This window comes from Filobasidium floriforme (assembly GCF_021052385.1).
Source record: "Filobasidium floriforme strain CBS 6241 chromosome Unknown HD553scaffold_11, whole genome shotgun sequence".
NCBI classification, from domain to species: domain Eukaryota; kingdom Fungi; phylum Basidiomycota; class Tremellomycetes; order Filobasidiales; family Filobasidiaceae; genus Filobasidium; species Filobasidium floriforme.
In genome coordinates this window covers 211,056-232,532 of record NW_025763632.1, presented here as the reverse complement: position 1 = coordinate 232,532, position 21,477 = coordinate 211,056, and the positions used below count along the sequence as shown (strand labels likewise).

Below are 21,477 nucleotides of genomic sequence, written 5' to 3'. Positions count from 1 at the left end.
GTGCTGAATTCGTTTGTATATCGACGCGATCACGCTCGCACCAGGCGAAAAGATCAATCGAGTCTATTTCTTATCCGTCATGTACAATGTCGTTTGTCCGTTCGTCTCAATAGAAACGCCCTCGAATGGGCCTACATACTGGTTCTCGTATCGTAATATGGAATAGGTAGGCGAGGCGAGGCGGGAACGGGAGGACGACTAGCGTCAACGAAATCAAAAGGCGAGGCCAGAGGCTGATCAAGGTCGAGCTGCTCCAGCGGGCTGGGTTTGGAGCCAAAGTCCGGCAGCCGCGGCGTTGATGAACAAGCTTGATCGTCGCTCAGAACGTTCAGACACGGCCAACGATTGAGCAGTCGATGATCTGCAAGATCAAAACCGTCGAGAACCAGTAAGTATGTTTCAAAGGTCACATCTACTCGGTGATCACCCACCTCGTCATCTTGCCCGCCTTGGAAGGACTGGGCATGGCCAAAAACTCTTGCCCCGCAGGGGATTTGATGGGGCTCGACCTGCCGTCGAGCTGCTCCATCTCGGGCTTTCCGATATGCCCGACCATGGCCGGCTGGGGCATGCTCACGCTTTCCTCTGCGACCGAAGCGCCCGAGAACGCCTCCAGGCAGTTCAAGGGGACGACACCGCGTTCGACCATCCCTTCGTGTCCGGCATTGACCTTTTCGCAAAGAGACCATCCGTCATCGTAAGCCTGTACGAGGACGAGCTTTTCGCCGACGGTGATGACCAGCTCGTCGTCCAAGCTCCGAATGAAGCCTTGTTTCACGACGACTTCGGCGCCGTCATGTAACCCGGTCGCACGCGCCGCAGCGAGGGGGTCGTCACGATGAGACACGGAGCTGGGTTTCACGCCGTCGTTACTGGCAAATGAGCCAAAGGTGTGAGGCGTCCCCGGCATCCACCCCAGCTGAGTTTCAGGCTGACCCATCCCGACCGGCTGAGGCGGGAGAGGGAGGTTCTTGTTGATCTCGTGGTAGGGCACAGCGCTGGGGGCCTGGTGATACGCTTGAGGTGCGTTGTAGTTGTCGTAAGCTTGTTGAGGCGCGTATTGAGGTTGGGCAGGAGGATATCCGGCATGAGGGTATCCGTTTGCTGGCTGCTCGAAGCTCTGTTCGTATCCCAATGACGGCTGTCCACCGGCGTTGATCGGGAACTATCCATGCCGAAATTCACCCATTAGCGTCAATCGATCACACGGACAAATCGTTCGGGACTAGCGTGACTTACTGGCGAGACCCTCTCCTTCTCTCCACCCTCCCATTTACCAACCCCCTCTTCCTGTTTCCCCCATCGATCCTCTCCTGAATCCCAACCTCCACCTCCAGCTTGACTCTGCCTCTGTCCGGCCCAGGCGCTGAGTCCGGAGATACGTCGCGAGTTGGCTCTCGATCGGCGGCGATAGTACCTGTATCCGACCAGGAGGAGTGCAAGGAGTGCCAAGAGGGAGGCGATAACGATCGCAGCGACCTGTTGTTGATGAGGTTCAGTCAGCATTAGCGTCGATACGAAATCCATCATGGCTCATGCTAATCCGAGTTGAACTTACGATTCCACCGCTCATCTTGAATCCGTCCTCCGCACCGGCACTGGCGGTAGCGCTCGCCGGCGGAACTCCTACGCTATCCGAGCTCGTCCTGATGATCGAAGAAGACGAAGACGAGGTCGACGAAGGCATGACCGAGGAAGTCGATGTGAGTGTCGTCACGGAGACGCTTCGCGCACTGCTGCTGCTCGAGGCACTGGTAGATCGCACAGAGGTCGTCGATCTGGCAGAGGTAGTAGAGATGACAGAAGAGGTGGATCGTGCAACGGTCGTCGTGATCACCGAGCCTGTAACGACAAAATGGAAAAAGTCATGCTCAATACAATCAGTCTCATGACGCAAGAACATCATACACGAGCCCGAGACTCACTGGTACTCCTCACAGTCGTCGCCTGAACAGGCCCGATAGTGCTTCTCCCCAAAGTAGTACTTGTACTAATAGCTGGCAGACTCGTCACCGGGGAAATCGACGTCCGACTACTGACGCTAGCCAAGGCCGCAGAGGTCGACCTCGCCATGGAGGTAGAGGTGGTCGTCGCATCCCGGTCCGAACCGAGACCTGCGAGGGAGAGGAGTGATTCGATGCGGTCGGCCATGATCGTGGTCTATGGTGCGTTGTTTTTAGGTCCGTTTGATGTTTAGAGTGAAAGTGGATGAGGTGATGTTCCTTTTGTCCTAGGCTAGCTGGGACTCGGGTAGACTTCGTAGAGATAGAGGTTTGGAACCGGATAGGAAGTGAACAGGGTTGTAAGAAGTAGAACGAGCGTAGAAGGTCCGATGTAGAAGAAGGCCGGGGTGTGTAGAGTTCTGTCTAGAAAGCAGAGTTGGTAATGGTACTGTTGTTCCCCAGATCGTTATTCAGTCCCAAAGAGAGGCGAGGGGAGTTTATGCTGTGCGATAACCAATCTAGCGATGATGCGTTGGCGACTAATACGTCGTGTCTTGTGAAGATCTCCGTCGGGGTCGTCGTGTGTGGCGTGCGGCGTTTAATGTAGATCCAGTCGATCCAGGTCGTAGGTCGTGTGGTGTACAAGCCACGGATCCTCTTGCCTCGAAACGTTTGTGGATAGGTCGTAAGCAAAAGGGAGTTGGCGAGGTCGTCGAAAAAGGAGCTCTGAACCGTGTAGAAAGGGGGCAGGTGATCAAAGGTTGCGAGGGGGTCGTTTGAGAACGCGTTTCGATCGAGTGTCGTAAAGGGGGGTTGTATGTCGAAGTGAGGCTCTACCTGAGAGTGTATTCTAACGAGTGTGTGTATGATTGGTATATTGGTGTCGCTTGGAGGAGAAGAGGATGATGGATGGACATGGAGAGGATCACAGGTCGATACTGTATGTCGATGTGAGAGTGAGGGTTTAATTTGATGGAAACACGGAGAACCCCAGCTCCCCCCCGTTTGTTGTGATCGCGATACGCGCTAAATAATTAGCATCCGAAAAGCATAATCCTCGGCACCGCGCTAATCTCCCTCTCTGGCTCCGGAACGCGTTCGAGGGCGTTTCAGACTCGAAAGTGGCACTTGACGAACCTGCAGAGCAAGATCGGGACATGTGAAGTGGCCTGAATTCAGAGTGTTGAATTCCCCTTCGCAACACCTTATGAACTCGACTCATCGAACCGCGTTGTGTCCGATCACGGTTACGGGGAGCTACTTCGATCAGGAATGGTTCCAGGTCGCATGCTCGACTCACGTTTCCCGTCAGGATTCGATCGTTATCGAGCGTGATCTGGTAGGGGGGAAAGTCTCACGCGGGTTATTGGCGCCTCTCACTTCATAGATTGACAGACTCGGGGTACTAGGTCGTGTGCTATTAGCTGCGAGTGACGACTGCCTGGAAGCCTAGCTCATGCAACAGCATAGACTGGTCCGCGCTTAACGAGCTTGAAAACCCATCACCTTAAGAATCTTCACTGTACAGCAGGAGCTGGAGATTCGGCACCAAAGCTTACCTTGAGGAGATGACCAGATCGCTTCCCATCACACTTGAACGCAATCGGAAGGGCGACGTTCAATTGACCTAGGTCGAGTTCCTACATCATCGGGTAAAGAAGAACAACGTCTTCCGGTAGCGAACATCACCATGTCCTACCAGGATCCATCTTGCCGCAAAACCGTACAAAAGCTTTCAATAATGAAACCGGGACGATGCGGAAGTTGGGTGTCGTCGTAAACGTGTTTTCGAAGTCGAAGGATCGATGGTCACCAATGCTATGAGCTTTCGTTTACCCTTCAAGTTTGTCGGGACGCAAGTACTCGTTAGGAATAGGCTCGTCCCGTTTGCATCGACACGGAGGGTTCGATGACCTCACAAGAGCAAGACATCTCCTACCCCTATCTAGCCTAGATACAGCGAAGGACATCGCACAAGATTCACCTAGAACCCAACTTCCGTGCCTCACCTCCATGACTGTCCACCTTCTACCTACTTTTTCCACTGACCGACCATCTCGCCCGAGCCCGTCGCTGGAGTCTCGCTCTCTGACCCGAACCTGAATGATTCGGGCGGCGCTTCGGCGAAACTGGCCTGAAGCGGCGTTACCGAGACTGCACCGTGGAACAATGCCCATCTGCACAGGAGTACGGCAGGTCATTGTTAGTTCGAGGGGTTGGGCACGACGGATAGAATATAAAGAAGATGTGCGAGGGGGAGGGAGGGACTTACGAATCGGTCCCTTCCTCCAACGAGTCCTCTTCAGGGAAAATCAACCGTTTCAACTCGGGTGAAAAGAAGAACCTCAACCTTGCCTCCTCGGCAGACTTTTCTCCCATCGAGCCCTTGCTTGCCGTATCTTCTTGCTTCGCCGCCACCGGTAATGCTCCAGGTCCGGCGGGTCGAGCGGTCTGCGAAGAGGGTGTCTGTGTTTGCGGGGCGTTTTCCTTTCCTGCTGCCGACTTTGTAGGTGCAGGTTTCTCCTCGTCATCTATGGTGACGATACCGGCAGAGTTTTCCCCATTATTGAAAGGTAGCGTCTCCTTCTTGTCTTTCGGCGCAGCGCTGTCCCAACGGTTCTCATTCGGGTCTCTGCAAAATCGACTCTGGCGTATGAGGTCCTGAACCTCGAAAGACAGCGTCAAATGGAGGCCAAGTCACTCACAGCGGTTTCGTCTTGAACAACGAGCCGTACCCATTCCTCGCTATTCGGGTCCATACGACCTTTCGGTTCTCTTTCTCCAGGCTCTTCTCGATCAACGCCAGATTGACATTATACAGCTGCACCTTGCCCTTCATCCGATGGCCACCCTCGCCCGAACCCAAGGCGTACTGCCAAGGAGCATTCGGCGTCCCATCGTTCCCCCAATCTTCCCATAACTTCTGGACGACCTCGACCGCGGTCTCATTCGCCAGCTCTAGACAACGCGGGAGGACGGGCCTGGTGACGACACCGTACGAGATGGCGATGGAAGGGTAGGAGGACAGGGTGGACGAGAGGGTAGCGCCGATCGTCCCGGAGGATAGACAGAATGCAGACGAGGAGTTTCGGCCGTCTGTGGGGGGCATAGATTTGGACATCGATGAGAACCGGAAATGAGGCATGTCAGCCGTGGTCAACGGTCACTCGGAGGGTAGATGAACGGAGGACTGACGGTTCGGACCCGAGATGACCAGATCGATCTCTCCCGGATAGATGTTGTGCAAAGCGATGTTAGCACAAGTAGCTGGTGTCTAGCACCACAACAAGATGGGATTTTCTGGTTCAGTACTGCTATGTCAGGGAGGTCGATGATACAGATCGACTACTCACCCCGGTCAACAAGATCCACTCCATCGTCTCCCCTTCTTTCAACGGTCTCTTCTCGCTGGTGATCTCTCCTTCAAGACCATCAGGGCCTGAAGTATAAGAAGAAGCACAGCAGATGGTAAGTCTTGCTGACGGCCAGGAGGAATATCGGGCCTCGTCATTGAGGGACGAGGTTGGTACTCACCTCGAGGGTAAAAGTATTTGCCATCGATGATATCGCTGATCGCATACGCCTTTCCGACCCTGTACATCCCGGAGTCACGCTGATCAGCTCGGACATCCCTTCCGGTTCGTATGATCCACCAGGAAGCGATTTTCTGACCAGCTTTTCTGACAGTCGGGAATGACGACTCTCACGTCCCATCCGAGTTGTTCCTGAAGGAGCTTGACAAACGAGTAGATGTTTGGGGACGAGGCGGAGGGAGGACCGTCGTCGTTCTGTCGGGAGGAAGAGGGATGTCACAATCAGCCTATCAAGTTTCACCTTGAGACAGAACAAGACAGAGGGCGGGGAGGAAGAGAAACTTGCCGTTACGAGGACGACGGGTTTCTTGGGAAAAGGCTTGAAGGACGACATGAGGGGATCGATGCGGGGTTGAGGTCGAGGTACGAAGTTGAAAGAGGTGTTCTGGTACGGTAGGCGAAGGAAGCTACTCTGCGGGGAGTTAAGGTCGATGAGACGCTCAGATGGCGGTTTGGAGTAGTACACGATCGAGAGTAGCAAGTTGTATCGACGGTGATCTGGTCAACGAGGTCGACTCCCCGCGCAACCTGCGAGTAGCCATTCGTCATGGACGAGGGGTGGGGTGGCTACACGCCTTGCCTTGGTAACAACCAGCCGTGATATGATCACTTCACACCCGCAGACGAGTCATCGTGGGCATGTGATTCAGGCAGATTCTGTCAGACTGCATCCAAGATTTACAGAGTGCTATTCACTTGATGGTCGACCCTGTCCCAAAGTGCAACTTGAGGGTAGACATTCCCCCCATTTCGGATTTGACCGAAGACGTTCCCTCAAAGCTCAAGGACAAAAGAGAAACCAGCTGATGGTTCACCCATTCGCCTCGAATGCTCATGGTATCCTCCTGACACTCTCTACGATCGAAAGTCGGTGACGTCTTGCACATCCGCAATAAGAGCCTCTTCTCGGTAGATCTGAAAGAAGTCGGACCGCTCTTCACTTCGTTTCGGATCGACCCCCTGTTCCGGACTCGCCCTTCCTTTCTCTAGCAAACGAGGATATCTTGAGGATCACGGCCAGTACACCTCTCTTCGAGTCCACTCGAACACCAGAATTTCAACACCTGGATAGTCAATAAAGCGCTACCTCAAATACCTAACGAAATCAGTGAGACGTAGAACGTAACGAAGAACAGACACGAACGAAATGTGAGTAACACGGCGATCACATGAGCAAGGGTTTCATCATGCCGCTGATACGAAACAATCTGTTGCTTTCATAGGCCTCTTCCTATCGAGAAATCACAAGGCTCGGTAAGCTCCTCCGACTGTACCACGACCAAACTGCTTTTGCAGTATCGATGCTGATCTGAGCGTGTAACCCGATTCGTGTACCACTCCCCACAGGTAAACAATCTCATCAAACGGTTCCAACAAGCCTCGGACGCCGCGTCCCGTCAGAAAGAACGACAAGAACGTACCCGACCTCCCGGGAGGTCCGTCTCTGGCTCGAGTTCGGGCTCAGGTGTGGGATCGGGACTGCCGTCGGGGTCGGCCATCTTTGAGAAGAGCGGGTCCGGGTGGAGAAGAGCTTCAGGGGTGTCGGAGAGTGGGAGCGTGGGCTCTGATTTCGAAGTCAGGGTGGAGAGAGGGAAGTTGAGAGAGGGGCAGACGGATGGGAAGAAAGAGGCGGCTCAAGAGGAGAAGGAGGAGGTCTTGATGGATGAACCGGAGGAGATGAGACAGCATACACCTGGGAAACTCGAGATCACGGAAGATGGGAAGCAGGGAGCTACCGGGAGTGCTCAAGAAAAGACTGATGTCAAGGTCGAGGAACAGTTGACATCTGCTCAGGGGATGAATGAACCTGTCGTCCAGAATCAGGCAGTCGACGTCGCCAACCCTGATTCAGACGATGAACACGCCTCTGGTCCCACTCCTGCTCCTGCTCCGGCGTCGAGTCCGGTCCCAACCTCACCTCCAGCTCAAGATTCTCGTCCGGAAGATTCGACGGCAAAAACTGTCAAAACCGATATCTCAGCCACGAGCGAACAGCAGGAGGATATGAGGGAGAAGGAGGAGGCAAAGGATGAAGAGGAGCAGGAAAGAGATGGCAATTCCGATGCGATTCCGGTCACACCGGAAGTCGAGACTGGTCTTGCTGCCGAACCTGAAGCTTCGATCATGAGCGGGAATACATCGGAGCAGGCCGTCGGGGAGGACAAGGACATTATCGGGGAGCAGGGGAAAGACGTCGAGGTCGGGGACGAGAAAACATTCGATACTACTGCTGCCGTCAACGCTATGGCTCAGCTGGAGATCCGAGAACAGGAGGATGTTCCGGTCACAAGCGATATCGCGGATCGAAGTGACGCTCCGGTCGAGAGAAGAGTCCCGCATCAGGACGCTGTTGAATCGCAACAAGCAGAGCATACCGGGAAAGCACCGGAACCCGTCGACGAGAACAAGGAGATCCAAGTTCCGCTCGAGGCTGTAGCGGAGCCGTCTGCGCAACCGGAGATTGCAAAGCAGCAGGAAACAAAGGTCAAATCTCCTGGTCCTGTCCCGGCTCCATCTACGTCGAAGTCGCCTGTTCCGCAGAAGCCTATCCCTGCGAAGACTACACCTCGACAGACTCGAGCTGCGACAACCCCCAGCAAGACACCTTCGACCGCCTCTCAAACCCCTATCAAAGCGCAAAAGACCGGGGGTCTGCCCGCTCAGAAATCTTCTACCCCGAGCGGTAGGCCCACAAAGAGCAGCGCTCCTCCTACTACCTCTACCCGGACTTCGCCTCACGCTCAATCAAAACCGACAACCCCCGCGGCCGTTCCGCGAACAGTACGCAAATCCCTTACACCATCCAGCCAAGGGGTAACGCCGTTGAGACCGTCACATACCGGATCCACCGCTTCCCCTTCTCCTGCTCACATCCAGTCATTGAAGCCGCATCATACTGGTGCGATCACTCCGCTTCGTCCGCAACCTACCGGGACTAGGGCGATCGAGCGGTCCCCGTTGTACGCGCCTACTGCGAGCAGTCTCGCCAAGACCAAGCAGAAAGTCACTGCCTCGCCTAGTCCTGTCGGTGGAAAGGGCAAGGCGGAAGGCTCTATGAGGAAGGAGAGCGTGGGAAGTTTGAGCGAGCCGGGAGTTGGTAGCCTAGGATCCAGGACGAGGGTCATCTCTTCGAGCGGGAGTACGACCAGTGCCAGGTCAAGGCAGAGAACCGCGTCGGGTGATGCGTAGTCGGAAAACCACTTGGGTTGGTAACATCGATGCCAAGACATCAACCTAACGAAATCTGTAACGTCTCACATTATGAATACGCGCACGGGATGGTATCTGTGTATGACAGAAATTCGATCTCGAGCGATTTGCCTTCAATGCTGGATCGATGTTGTTCTTATCGATGTTGTTCTTGCTGGATCAGCATTCTCTGAGAGTTTTCTTTATGACATTGACGAATGGATGCACGTGTACCCAGTGCACGATATTGTCGCTTTACTCAGGCTCGGCCACGATGGACAAGCACAACATCGAGTCCTGAGTTTACACAGCACACCGCACGTCAGACAGATCACTGATTGGATGGATTACGTCCCGTAATCTGGTACAGTATAACAATAATGATCCAATGTAATGATCTAATGTACCTCGAATTGAAACGTGACATGCCGATGCCTCTCCCCCCTGCATTGGGTTGAATCGTGTGACAGCTTCCTGGCACCGTAAGTTCCAAGCAATCTACACCCTGTCCAGTGTCTAATACCTAGGGAAGCGGGAGAGAATGGATGGCCTAGTTGCTGAAGCCTTCCATGACATGGATGGCCCAGTCCAGGTCGAGGGAGAACGACGTCCGCTCCCGCCCGTTAAAACATTGTAGCTCATGTTCGCGGGATAGGATGAGCTTCCCCTCCTACTAAAGCTCGAGTAGGAGTCGGAGTCGGAGTCGTAGTGGTGCATGGAGCTTCGATATCCCGGCTGTGGATCATATGGATCATGCACTCGGACTTGCCGTCCTGTAACTTCGGGTGAGGGAAGGCTTCCGCCTCCAGGTAAAGGAAGGTAACACACGAATACCTTCGTGTCCCTGACGAACCCGATGGCCTTGAGCGGCGGCTTTCCGTAACGGCGCTTCCGGACGGTATAAACCAGCCTGTCCACGTTCTCATCGCCACATTTCTCCATCCATGACTTTATAAGCTTGCTCTCTTCGGATTGATGCATGTCGAATTTGAATTCGCGGCTGCGCCGATGTAAAGAGATGTGCCTTTGACGAAGTCGTTGGATTGCGCTCCCTTGTTCGGCCATGAAGTCTAGAGCTTTTTTGTATTCCGGGTCCGCCCAGTTGTGTTGCGACCCGGTATACATGGTGTTTTGGTGAAGTTTTCGGAGAATGTTGTCGAGCTCCATTCTGACATCGATGGGCCCAGTGTACCTGGTCACCGACTCGGTTTGTGCCTTTATACTTGCTCTTCGAATTTCACTCTCCTAGGTAACAAAGGAGACGTGAAACATGAGTTTAGATCCCAAGCGCCAAGAACGTGTTTGAAACGTTCCTGAGCGTGTATCCTTTCAGTCTGATAGGTGGAGACTCGGGGTTCTAACAGGGATTATCGAGGGAAAGTTTTACCTTTTGCCCTCGGTGCCCGGTCGCGCAGCCATCCTGTTCAGTGAAGCAGTTCACCCATTTTAAGCAGCCCAGCTGAGGCAGAGGAGCGTCCCCAGGGTCGCGCCAGGATGGGACATTCGCCTTAGCAAATCACCAACAAACGTGTTCCATCCAAGCGCGACCCTGCCTGTAGTGTCACGAAGACCGGGTATTCAATCCATCGCCAAGTCGGGGCTGGAGCGAAGCTAGCGAATGCGCGTGATTATGTGTAAGAATCGCTAGGCTCTCAATTTGGTACCAAGTCGTCCTCGTAAACACTGCGTCCTCGTGATTGCTAAAGCAATATGTATGGTTACAGCGCTAAGACGATGCCTCCCAGAACAATCTCTTCATAGCTAATCACTAAGTAAGCTTTTCCTCGCTGTCTTCACACTGGAACGCAAGGAATTGATGTCGGAGGACCCAATCTTCGAGCTGTCGGCAAGGGACGGTTCCTCACTGCTCGGCTGCGTGTCACTCGCGCTGCTGTGAACGGAAGCGTGCTCTGATGCGGAGTCGTTGTCTCGGTCGACAGATCGCTGCGATGGTAGCTTGTAATACCATGCGAAGACGCCTTGTGGACATTTCCAACCGTTTGGTTCGATCGTGAGGCCCAACACTTTGAGTTGTGGTTCATCTTTTCCTCGATTGCGGATCGTCACTTTGACGGAACACCCCAAATCCTTCAATTCGTCGCTCCATAATTTGGTGAGGGTGATCTCGAGAGATATCTTGGCAAGCGGAGTGCCTTGTGGATCGGTGATGTCGTTTCTTTTCAAGAAGGCTTCCTTTCCGGCAATATGATTATAAGCCTCGTTCCACCCAGTTTCATCGCGTATCCAATCTGCTTTCGTTCCTGTCCTGCGATGAGGATACTTTTCGGCCATGTCACGCTCGATGTAAGTCTTGACGCCGAAAGTTTTTGGGTTGATTTGAAATATACTCTGTTCAAATTTGCATCTATCCAATCGATTATGGTGGACCGCGACACAGCTTTGTACTAGTGCTCGCCCACATCTGCCATCGTCAGGTTTCTCCCTTACACGGGGTCGCACAAAGGAGGGCCAGTATATCTCGAGGAAGCCCAAGGAGAAGACGGATCACTATCTGCTCAAGCGTGTCAGTCTTGTAATTTCCTCCTCACGTGGGGAGTGAGCTGAAATGGTATATATGTATTCGTTCGGCATGGTTGGACAATCTCGTATGTGGCGCGCTACGGAAAGACACCCCTGCGTGTTCGTTGTTCTTGTTGCCACAGCATCTTCATCACCAAAGCAGCGTGTATGAAATCTCTGTAAGTCTGCAACAAGGTGATCAGAGCCGTTGATGAACATACGGGTCGATATGATGTCGGAGCAGGCTCACATTGTCGCAAGCCCCGTTATCAAGCGGTCGGCCCACCACCACCACCACCTCCAGTGCTGCCTCCCATCCCGCCGCCACCACTCATCCCACCACTCCCCATACCTCCAACTCCACCCGTCCCAGCGTCATCGTCCACACCATCCCTATCCGGATCTCCGCCGAAATCTCCACCCATGAGACCGTAACCTCCCGCCGCGGTTCCAGCGTAAGGGTAGCCACCTCCGGCAGCTCCGGTACCAGCGCCTGTAGTGGTCGATCCGGGCGCAACGTTTTCTCGCTGAGAAGCCAAGATCTGAGCCTCATGGTTTTCGGGACGAGAGTTTGGGTCAGGAGCGAGGTCCCTGAGCATCCCGATCGAGACGGCCGTAGCCGCTCCCGCTACGGGGGCCGGAGCTGGAGCTGGAGGGGCAGGAGCGGGGTTGGGAACGTCAGGTACAGTCGGATCCCCGATGGTATAATCCCCACTGTCCAGGAATAGCGAGTGACATAAGGATCAGATATGTTCGAAGGTAGAGACTCGCCAAAGGACCCTGAATCATTCGAACGCTGCTTACTGTTGATGCGGAGCGTTCTTCCTCTTGGCCGCCTCTTCCCGCTCCTTTGCGGCCTTTTTCTCCTTGTGAGATTGTTTCCAAGCTGAGAACTTCTGACCCATGACGTGTGTGTGTGCGTGTTTGTGTCCGAGTCTATATATGTTCTGACTCGAGACGAGCTGAAGTATATGCAACTTTTCGAGGAAAGAGGAAGAGGATCGTCTCGATCACTTGGTCTTTGTTGATTCTCTTTTTTGCATCCGCGCGGTCTACCCCCGTGATCCTCGACATGAAACACGAAAAGAGCGGGAGCCAATCGTGATGGTCCAAGTCAAGACGGATCTCCAGAGAACACAAGGTATGTCGATATGAGATCGTTACATGGCGTAAGACAGAATAAGAATCAAGAAGAAACACACAAAGCCGTTTACGTTAAAAAGATCGTTAGAATCCATCAAGATGCGAACCAGACACCGAGTCCCGCTTCGTCCGCTCATCTATCGCGAGCTTTCCAGCTCGTTCAACCTTCCCTCAATCAGTCTCAACACCGTCTCCAACCCTTTCAAAAATCCGACGTCCTTGCCCTCCCCGTGGACCAACCGAGTATGCGCGAAATCGATGATCCTCGCGGTGAACGGCCTCGGTCGGGTCTCGTCCTCTTCCTCGTCTGCGTCGTTGTCCTCGTCATCATCCGTGTCGTCTCGTTCGTGGTCGTGATCCGGAGCACCGTCGTTGGCCCGGCGTCGTCGAGGAGGAACCTTGTCCAAAAGGCCGAACCCGGTCGACCCGTCCTTCTTCTCTGCCCCAAACCCGCCGATCAACCCGCTAAAGAATCCAGGCTTCGAAACTTTGCCCACAGGAGTGGCATCGCCTGCCGTGATCCCTTGTCCGCCCATATCGCCCTCCTCTTCGGACGCGCTATCGCTCTCATCATCCCCACTCAAATCCGGTCCGAACTCGTCCAGCCCGTCCCCCCTGCCCTGACCTTCCTCGTCGACGATTTTCCAAGCGGTCTCCAGAGCCTCAGGGTCGCCTTCGTAGACGATCAAGAGGGAGGCGCCGATGAATCTGATTTCGAGTCGGTCGAGCAGGGCGTACAGGTCCGAGATGCTTCGATGTAACGCTCGGAGGACTCGCACGAGCGAGTGCTTGTAGGCTTCGGTCGAGCTCGACGAAGTAGTAGCATGTGTGATGTTGGTAGAGTCGGCAGAGGACGATCCAGCTTCGACAGGAACTTGTCCCTCTTGTACGACCGGTTCGGCTTCCTCACTTTGTACCGCACGAGCAGGCTCGGCTCTATCGTCGGTCTGATTCTGTCCGGGTAGAGGGAAGAATTTGGCGAACCCCTCAGGAAGACGGTCGACAGTCAATGCGTATCCGTATGCCTTGTCCGTAACGATCATTTCTTTGCTAACGGGATCCCAGTTCTATGCCCGCCATCAGAGCATAACCTAGCTCATCAGCTTCATGATTGGACTTTGTGCGACTTGCACTGACTCACCTGGAAACCGGTCATCCTGACGCCAGTCTCAAAGCTCGTTCCCTCCTTGGCCCGTTTCTCCATCCTCGCCTTTTTTTCTTCGCTAGCGTCTCGGTCGTAGAGGACCGTCCCGAGTTTGATGTCCAGGATACAAGGACGGACGTAAGGAGCGGATAAGTTTTGCAGGACGATGGACTATATGATGACGAGTAATGAATGGAAGAAAAGAATGAGTAATGGTAATGTGAAAGGGTACAGTTTCATAAAGGACATGAACCGACCTCGGGCGTCTCTCCTACGGGTGTAACCCCGCCTTCCTTTCCCACCTGACCTTCCAACCGAAGAGTGCCATAGAATCGAGGCAGGAACCGTTTTAGCTCTCCCAGAAGTTGACGTTGCAACAGACGGTCGTATTTCGTAGTAGGTCCTTGTTGAACATCTGAAGGATTGATCGTAGAAGAAGCGGTAGGTCGAGCTGGGTTCGGTGCGGATGATAGGAGTTGGTAGAAGGCAATTTCCCGAGTGGTAGCGGGCTACGATACAGCGCAGAACAGGGTACCGTCAGAGACATGAACAGCGTAGTACTAGAGGGATTTGCGAGGACAACATACCTTCATGACGATACTACCACTGGCATCGCTCATCACGCCGCCGTGACCTCCGACCTGGGTTGCCAGCGACATGGAGCCCGGAGGCGCCATGGATAACGTGTCGAGGGCTTCCATCTTGCAAAAACGTAAGACAGATGTAGATCAGAACCGGTTGAAGCTCTGAGAATCGTAGTGTGAAGGTAATGAGTTGTGTAATACATGGGTAGTATATGGTATGTACTCGTAGGTTGACAGAAGTAGTTCCTGCGCGTCATGACGCAGCAGCAACCTCGAGCTCGGGCGAGCTGAACAATCATCCATCCATCCATCCATCCATCCATCCATCTACTCGCAAATTCTACAACATTATTGTACGTTTATCGTTGTAGGTCGCCCATCTATATAAACCCACAGGGTCCATACCGGAAGCTACCTCTGCAACGCCCTTCGAAATAGCCCAAAATGGCAGATACCTCCTCTCCCTCGAAACCGTTCAAACAGGACAACGAGAACGAAACGGCCCAACAGATCTTGGTAACCGATCACGTCCTTCCGGCCACGGGCAATGATGCCTCTGGGAACTCGTACTGTGAAGACAGTCTCGATGACAAGAAGGATGCGTATGGATTCGACAAGAAGGAACGAGACGATGTGACCGAATCGAAAGATACCACGAACTACCCGAAAAAACTCAACCCGACCGCAGCCACCTTTATCTTCCAGAGCAAAGATGGGTCGAGGCCGAACCGTTCTCCTCGCTCGTCCTTGAGCAGTTCTTCCCCACGAGGCTCTCAACGTCCTGGTGGGGATGGGTTTGTCCCCCGGACCCCTTCCTCTCAGAGTGGTCGTGGAGGAGGTCCTTCCGGGCGGACCCCTTCGTCCGCTCGACCTCGAGGTCAGACCCCGATCAGTTCGCCTTCAACTCCGGTCTCTGAGAGTACGGCTGCGACAATCGGAGATGGTTCTGTTGTGAGCAACGGTAACGAGGGGGGTGTCAGGCAGGCAAAGGGTGTTACTGCTGCACCTGTAAACCGGGAACCTCGAGGTTACGTGCCGCCTCCGCCTACCAAACGAGTGAGTTCAGCTTGATCGTGCGAAACCTACCATTCTTGAGCTGATTCGCCTAATGTCATTCCGTTCGACCTGTAGGAAAAACTTTCCGAGGCCGAGCTCGAAGAAAAGATGGCCCGTATGCGTCTCGTCAATGCCGAAGCCCTCGCACGATCCCAAGCTCAAGCTAGGGATGCCGAGGTCTACGCTGCCGAAGCTGCCAAAGCCGATCAGGCGGCCATTGAGAGGGAAGAGGAACGTCGTCGGAAAGCCAAGGAGGAGAAGGAGAGGAGGCTGAATGAGCAGACCAGGGTGGACGAGGAGAGGGAGAGGGCGAGGAAGGTCAAGCTGGCCAGGCTGAAGGCGATGGGAGGTGGTGGAGAAGAAGATGGAGAGAGGGTCGAGCAGGAGCTCCCTTCGCGAGAATCGGGCTGGGGTGGACAACAGGGTCAGAGGGGAGGTGGTTGGAACGGGGGGCGTGGGGGGTACGGTCGACGGGACGAGGAACGGTCCAGCTGGAGCGATCGACGGGATCGAGGTGGTCGAGGTGGTGAGGACCGGGAAGGTGCAGGTGCCAGCTCGAGAGGGGGTCGAGGTCGACGAGGCGGACGTCCAGAACAGGCATCGGGCCGTCAGTCGACGTCGAACAGGAAGAACGATGCGCCTGCCGTCAACCCGGAAGTTGAGGTCATGTCAAACCCGGTCGAGCCGGTAGGCACGCTCGACGATGTGGAAAAGGCGGCGGCGGCCAGTTGGGCAGACTCCTACGCCGAGGACGACAAGTAGGGGAAGCGATGAGATTCAGGGAGAAGGATGTGACTATGCAGGATCGCGAGTTGTGATATCCAACTTGTACATCAGCATAGGAATGAGCGTCAGGCGAGTAATTCTCTCTTGTTTGAGCGTCTGTTTCGTTCGCTGTAACGGAACCGTGATCAATCAAATTTCTATATTTTCTACTCGGATACACGATTCACGTCGCGAAACACCTTGTTTTGACGAGACGCCCGACTTGTTACATCGGCCTAGAACCAGGTGACGTCGGTAGGCATGTCCAGGCCAGCATCGACGCTAGCGACGAGCTCGATCTTTTCTCCATACTGTCCCCCGGTCTGGTAGACGGCGACTTTGCCGTCCTTTTGTCCGACGACACCGAGGTACTTGCCATCCGCCGAGATCTGCATCCCTCGGATAAAGTTGATCTCGGTAGGCACGATCTCGACGTTGGTAAACTCGTCACCCTGTTCGTTCAGGGTCAAGACGGCGATGGCGTCTCCCTTGACGTTCTTGCCGGTCTTGGAGTTGAGGTCGACTTGGCCACGGTTGGAGATGTAGAGCACCCGGTCGTTGGTCGGGTGGAGGACGATCTCGCCCGAGGTCATCTCCTTGTAGAGCTCGTTCGGGATGTCGGCCGGGGCGGTCAAGGTTCCTCCAGAGTGAAGGGGACTGGTAGCGGCCTTGCCAAAGGGAACGGGGTAGATGAAGGCCTTGTGGATGAGCTCGGTGATCAAGTAGAGGTATTTGCCTGGAGTAGTCGCGATAAGCGAGATGGTCTTTTCGTCTCACATCAAGACCGCTCGCATTCTCACCGTTGGAATGCAAGGCGGCGTGACGAGGACCGGCACCAGATATGGCATCGGCTTGGGCAACGAGCTGGAGCTCGTTCTCCCCCTTGCGCTCGAGCTGCCAGATACGGTCCGAGCCGAGATCACAGACATACAACTCTCCGTTCTATTCATCATGACCCAACGCATGTTCAGCACGATCTCGACCAAAATCGTCTTCAGGTTCACGGCGACTGACCTGACCCTCAGTACACTGATGGGGATGACTAGCCTCCTGCCTCTCGCTGTTGGGTCCCCTCGACTTGGCGTAAGGGCTATGAGACTGGAATTCGAAGACGGGCGAGACCGAACCGACGTTGGTAGTCACGTTGGACAACAAGGATTGGGTGGTCGAAGCGGCGGCGGTGATGACTCCGGTAGAACGGTCGACAGGGATGAAGACGGCAGAGCCGCCCATGTACTATTAGTTGGAGAGGTCATACATCAGCAAAGGGTGTCGGTCGTACGCAGGGATGAAACCGACGTTGGTAGCGATCAACCCGGATCCATCCTTCAAAGCGTGGACTGAGAGAACATAGTCGATGCATTTAGCCTACCGAGCTCCTTCACAACGACTACAAGATGACACATACCATGAGCAGGGTTTCCGCCCGTGGGCGCCGACCCAGTCTCGACGACCGTACCGTCATCCTTGAGTTCGAGGCTCTGAACCTTGCCGTTCTCCTCGCTGACGGCGTAAAAGACCTTGCCTCGGAGACTGGACGACACGCTAGACTCGATCCAAGACGGCGTGGTGAATCCAGAGTTGGTCTTGACGAGGTTGATCGACTTGGAAGCGGCGTCAAAGGTGAAGAGGGTGACGGTCTTGCCGTTACCACCGACGAGGAATTTCATCAAGGAGGACATGGTGTAGTTGAGAGTTTCAGCTGAGGTGTTTGGTGTAGATGTCTAGTATGATTAGGATGAGTGAGAGGATGCTTGTGACGAAGGTGTTGATGGCCTTTTTAGCTGGTGGTTGGCAGCTTGTCGCCCTCGTCAGCAATGGCCCCTTGCCCCCTTCGGAGACCATTCCGCATCGGCGATGACGCACGCAACACCACCCATTCACGCCTAGGAAACGCCGGAAGCCGCGGAAAGAACGTAAAATCACAGATCGGATAAGACAGTGAAGAAAGAGAGGGAAGGGCAGACAACGGTATATACACAGAGCACGGAGTCTCGACTAGCGACTAGATCGCCTTCCCTATCCTTGAATCTCGACGTCGCTCTTCTCCAGGGAAAGCTTCTCGCCCTGTCGATTCGTCGCGCGCCGCACGTCGAGGATGTCAGCTTTTGATATGCCCCAAAGCGCGAAGGACCCGCGCGGGCGGAAAACTCACGGTGATACGTTCCCAAACGTCAGCAACGTCCTCGGCCACGGTCTCGAAATGGGTCGTAGCATCGTAACTCTTGGTGATGAAGATGTTGTCCTGCTTGCCATCGGCCGTAGGGGTGTACAACGGGTCGATCGAGACGAACCTGCAGGAGCGAGGGCGGATCGGTTGTCAGCTACTGGCCGGGGCGAAGTTGAGTGGCAACGGTGCGACTCACTTTTCCTGAATGGTGCCGAGGAGCTGGAGACCGGGCAAGAGTTCACGCTCGGGTACCGAAGTCTCGACGATGGTCGACACGATGGCGATGTAGAGGTTGGCCGGGCAGACGTTTTGCGCCGACGAGATGCAAGCGATGTAGATGTCTATGTGGAGGGAGATTGGTGTCAGCAATCGCATGGCCCGACAACCTTGACCTCGTCCACCCACCGTTCTTGCGTCCAACCTGGTTCTGGGGGATGATGATCTGGGTCGAGTCGGCATCGTCCGTACCGGGCACGGGGTGCTTGAGGATACAGATCGCTCGGACGACCTTTTTCTCCTCGACGACACGCATCTTGCCGTCCTGGCCATCAGGGTTACCGGCTCCAAAGTAGGATGGGTCGCCGATGACCATCTTGGCCTTGACCGTCTCGCCCTCGCTGGTCACGCCGACGAATTTGCCATCGTCGCCAGTGACAATCTTTTCGATCGGTTTGGCGAGCATGTAGGTACCTCCGTAGATGGCCGACAGCCGCGCAAAGGCTTGGGGAAGTTCGCCGAGACCATAGCTGCAGTAGATGTAGGGCGACTTGCCGTACCTGGCCATTGACGAGGTGTAGAGGAGGATTCGCTCGTAGGCCTCGCGAGCGGGTCGTTGGAGGTAGCTGCAAAGGTGGTCGGTTGAGCTGGGTGCAAAAGACTGATTACTCGAAAAGCACTCCGCACCTGTCGTCCAAGTAGAGGGCCATGGCGTGACCGACAAAGTCTTGGGTACCGGCCTCGAGTCCGAATTTGGTGTAGACGTCCTTCATCGTGTTCTTGTCGAGGTTGAGACCTGTAGCAAGGGCGTCGATGTGGCAAGGGCGTGGATATAGCACAGGCGTCAGTCGTGGATCAGCTAGAAGAGACGACCTCGCACTGACCCTGATGAGTGGCGGGGTCATTGTCCTTCCAGTTTTGCAAGAACATGAAGAACGACCTCGCCCTTCGCTTCTCGAACAAGCCCATCAAGCTGCTCCTCAGCGCCTCGCTCTCGTTCGAAGGGACCTTGTTGATTCGTCCATCGCGGTAGACGTAGGAACCCGCGATCTGCTTGAACTCGAGGTATCGGACGACGTCGGTGTGAACGAGCATTCGGGTGAACGTTCCGCTGGCCAAGATGAACTTGGGGATCAGGTCGACGGCGTAGTCACGGTCACGACCGAGGTTATCGGGAGCGGCCGAGTCGCGGAATTTCTTGAAGAGCTGTGGGTTGGAGTGAGTGTTTTAGCTATGCGCCTAGATTTGACTGCAGATGATGACGGCCTAAGCTCACCTGAGTCAAGTTGAGACTGGCAGAAGCTCCTCCATAGTAGTCCTCCCGGTCCATGTGCAAGACCTTCTTTCCGCTCTTGCTGAGCAGTCCACTGAGGACACATTCGGTGAGCCCGGTGCCCTGTTAGATGAAGAGGACGATATTGACGGCCGGTAAAAGAGGTTGTTGAGGCCGGGATCGTTGATTTCGCGAGCGGTCCCAAGGGTCGCCGAAAAAGTTCGCACCGCAGCGAGCGAAGCGAGCGAGGAGCATCCGAGTAGGAAAGCCAGTACCAGTTGGATGCGGCATGCATGTGCGATCGTGGTACGGCCGTACATCCAGCAGTGTCAAATTCCGTGCCCAATTCGCATCACAGCGAGGAGACATGGATTGGATGAAATTGTCGGCCATCAGTTGGGAGCAGAGAGGGCCGTGTTCGAGCGGGGAGTAGGTGATCGTCGCAAGGTCACGTATGTAGGCGGTCCGATGGGGTTTCGCAGAAATATCCGCACCGCAGCGAGCGAAGCGAGCGAGGACAATCCACCACGCAGGCATTCACATTGGTCCAGGTCGAGGACGGCGACCAGTGTTCGTGTGTCATGGTAGTCGGCGAGTCCGTTGAGGTGGTACGATTTTCGTCGATCCGGATGGTTCCAGTCACACGACAGTTGAAAGAAAGAGGCAGCCAGATCCGCCATGAGTGCCATTCCCCCAAGGCGGATGTGGCCGTGATCACGCATCACGCCGTGGAGCACAGACAAAAGACGTCCGTTTAGGCGATAGACATATCCATGCCAGGAACCGCAGAGCATGGGTACGAGTAGGTGGAGGGAGATGGATTCGAGAGAAGCATTGTAAGCTAGAGTCGGTTTGCATCGCGATGGTCGGAGACGTGCGGACATACCAAAACGATGACCTGGAATGATCAGGAAGGCGAGGTGTCAGCGAGCGTAGCGAGCCTGACACCGAGTCAACGCACGTCGTATTCTTCATCCATTGTGTAGCTTATGAGTCTCGGGCTGTGGTGAATGCAGAAATGATTTGTAAGGCTTGGTAAATGGATCTGATTGTTCGACAGAGGGGTCTCGACTTGCGTGCAACTCATGATCAAGGTCGAGCCGAGTGATGTGGATGGTCGATGACGAGAGCTGAGACTTGCAGTCGAGGCAGGGTGGAGATATTTGCTTCCGAGCTGCGAGATCTGCTTCCGAGCGGGAGTACTTGCATCCGCCGCCCGCGCGTATTTTGCTTCCGATGATCAATCGGAAGCATATCCGCTGAATCTACCACCTTGAATTCGATCTACGAAACGATCTACAACTCGCAAAAAGATAGCTAGAACGCTGAAACTATGGCAAAAATAAATAGGTAGGTCCGAAGACCCATTTCTGTTATCCAGCGTGTCAGAGGTCCACAACAAAAGTGAAGATCGTTGGCACACGTGTTAATACCTGGCAGCGACCACAAGGGGGGGGGGGGGCACTGGACGCACGAGAACCCCACCAGGCGGAAGTAAGCGCGGATGTAATTCGTGGCGAACTGGTCCAAGCCCAGTCAAGGGTCAACCAGTCCAGGCAGCGGCAAGGCGAGGATAGGAAATATCCAGGAGAGAAGAAGAGAGTGCCATTCCAAGTCAAGTGGGGTGGAAGGGGTGAAGGTTTGCCATGTCCAGGTTGTATTCTTGGGAAAAGGACGTGCGTGTACGAGTAGATGTCCCGCGCGTCAGAGCCAGTAGGCGCCGGTAGACACGCGCGGGAACCCGCCACAGACAAGCACGAAACACCATACGTTATCCGTGATCATCGATTCATATCTTAATTTCTCTCTGGTCGAGTTTCCCCCCGAGGTCGGATTGGGAGGCGATTACGCGATTGTCTACCTTGCACCTCGGTATTGAGG

General features: G+C 54.6%; 8 protein-coding genes across 8 annotated transcripts; 2 read left to right on the top strand and 6 right to left on the bottom strand.

The window, feature by feature from the left end:
• Window positions 1-412: 412 nt before the first annotated feature.
• Window positions 413-2,151, bottom strand: HD553DRAFT_342126 (uncharacterized protein; the record flags this gene model as incomplete). Its single annotated transcript, XM_046182713.1, has 4 exons — window positions 413-1,165; window positions 1,240-1,479; window positions 1,559-1,842; window positions 1,926-2,151. The coding sequence occupies 4 exons, from the start codon at window positions 2,149-2,151 to the stop codon at window positions 413-415; spliced, it is 1,503 nt and encodes a 500-aa protein (XP_046036517.1).
• A 1,720-nt stretch (window positions 2,152-3,871) lies between these two features.
• HD553DRAFT_30606 (putative cytoplasm protein) lies at window positions 3,872-6,004 on the bottom strand. The gene is made up of 8 exons (XM_046179221.1): window positions 5,823-6,004; window positions 5,616-5,731; window positions 5,478-5,536; window positions 5,297-5,382; window positions 5,139-5,217; window positions 4,649-5,039; window positions 4,216-4,575; window positions 3,872-4,120 (listed from the first exon to the last, which is right to left on the bottom strand). The coding sequence occupies exons 1-8, from the start codon at window positions 5,868-5,870 to the stop codon at window positions 3,976-3,978; spliced, it is 1,284 nt and encodes a 427-aa protein (XP_046036516.1). The 5' UTR covers window positions 5,871-6,004; the 3' UTR covers window positions 3,872-3,975.
• Window positions 6,005-6,221: 217 nt separating this feature from the next.
• HD553DRAFT_311326 (uncharacterized protein) lies at window positions 6,222-8,956 on the top strand. The gene is made up of 3 exons (XM_046179959.1): window positions 6,222-6,685; window positions 6,760-6,790; window positions 6,884-8,956. Coding segments are annotated over exons 1-3 (1,875 nt in total). The 5' UTR covers window positions 6,222-6,683; the 3' UTR covers window positions 8,726-8,956.
• Window positions 8,957-11,263: 2,307 nt separating this feature from the next.
• On the bottom strand, window positions 11,264-12,197 carry HD553DRAFT_350052 (uncharacterized protein). Its single transcript, XM_046183504.1, has 3 exons — window positions 12,050-12,197; window positions 11,496-11,959; window positions 11,264-11,430 (listed from the first exon to the last, which is right to left on the bottom strand). The coding sequence occupies exons 1-2, from the start codon at window positions 12,148-12,150 to the stop codon at window positions 11,515-11,517; spliced, it is 546 nt and encodes a 181-aa protein (XP_046036514.1). The 5' UTR covers window positions 12,151-12,197; the 3' UTR covers window positions 11,264-11,430; window positions 11,496-11,514.
• A 328-nt stretch (window positions 12,198-12,525) lies between these two features.
• HD553DRAFT_296066 (uncharacterized protein) lies at window positions 12,526-14,294 on the bottom strand (the record flags this gene model as incomplete). Its single annotated transcript, XM_046178509.1, has 5 exons — window positions 14,120-14,294; window positions 13,790-14,041; window positions 13,530-13,703; window positions 13,014-13,455; window positions 12,526-12,827 (listed from the first exon to the last, which is right to left on the bottom strand). The coding sequence occupies exons 1-5, from the start codon at window positions 14,231-14,233 to the stop codon at window positions 12,526-12,528; spliced, it is 1,284 nt and encodes a 427-aa protein (XP_046036513.1). The 5' UTR covers window positions 14,234-14,294.
• A 167-nt stretch (window positions 14,295-14,461) lies between these two features.
• HD553DRAFT_335323 (uncharacterized protein) lies at window positions 14,462-16,054 on the top strand. Its single transcript, XM_046182188.1, has 2 exons — window positions 14,462-15,172; window positions 15,248-16,054. The coding sequence occupies exons 1-2, from the start codon at window positions 14,561-14,563 to the stop codon at window positions 15,932-15,934; spliced, it is 1,299 nt and encodes a 432-aa protein (XP_046036512.1). The 5' UTR covers window positions 14,462-14,560; the 3' UTR covers window positions 15,935-16,054.
• HD553DRAFT_311320 (Lactonase, 7-bladed beta-propeller-domain-containing protein) lies at window positions 16,055-17,684 on the bottom strand. The gene is made up of 5 exons (XM_046179958.1): window positions 17,346-17,684; window positions 17,237-17,277; window positions 16,952-17,173; window positions 16,738-16,879; window positions 16,055-16,673 (listed from the first exon to the last, which is right to left on the bottom strand). The coding sequence occupies exons 1-5, from the start codon at window positions 17,617-17,619 to the stop codon at window positions 16,174-16,176; spliced, it is 1,179 nt and encodes a 392-aa protein (XP_046036511.1). The 5' UTR covers window positions 17,620-17,684; the 3' UTR covers window positions 16,055-16,173.
• A 165-nt stretch (window positions 17,685-17,849) lies between these two features.
• On the bottom strand, window positions 17,850-20,664 carry HD553DRAFT_311317 (GDP dissociation inhibitor). Its single transcript, XM_046179957.1, has 9 exons — window positions 20,558-20,664; window positions 20,483-20,494; window positions 19,600-19,719; window positions 19,208-19,529; window positions 19,011-19,119; window positions 18,513-18,949; window positions 18,304-18,448; window positions 18,093-18,231; window positions 17,850-18,004 (listed from the first exon to the last, which is right to left on the bottom strand). The coding sequence occupies exons 1-9, from the start codon at window positions 20,573-20,575 to the stop codon at window positions 17,957-17,959; spliced, it is 1,350 nt and encodes a 449-aa protein (XP_046036510.1). The 5' UTR covers window positions 20,576-20,664; the 3' UTR covers window positions 17,850-17,956.
• Between the last annotated feature and the right edge of the window lie 813 nt (window positions 20,665-21,477).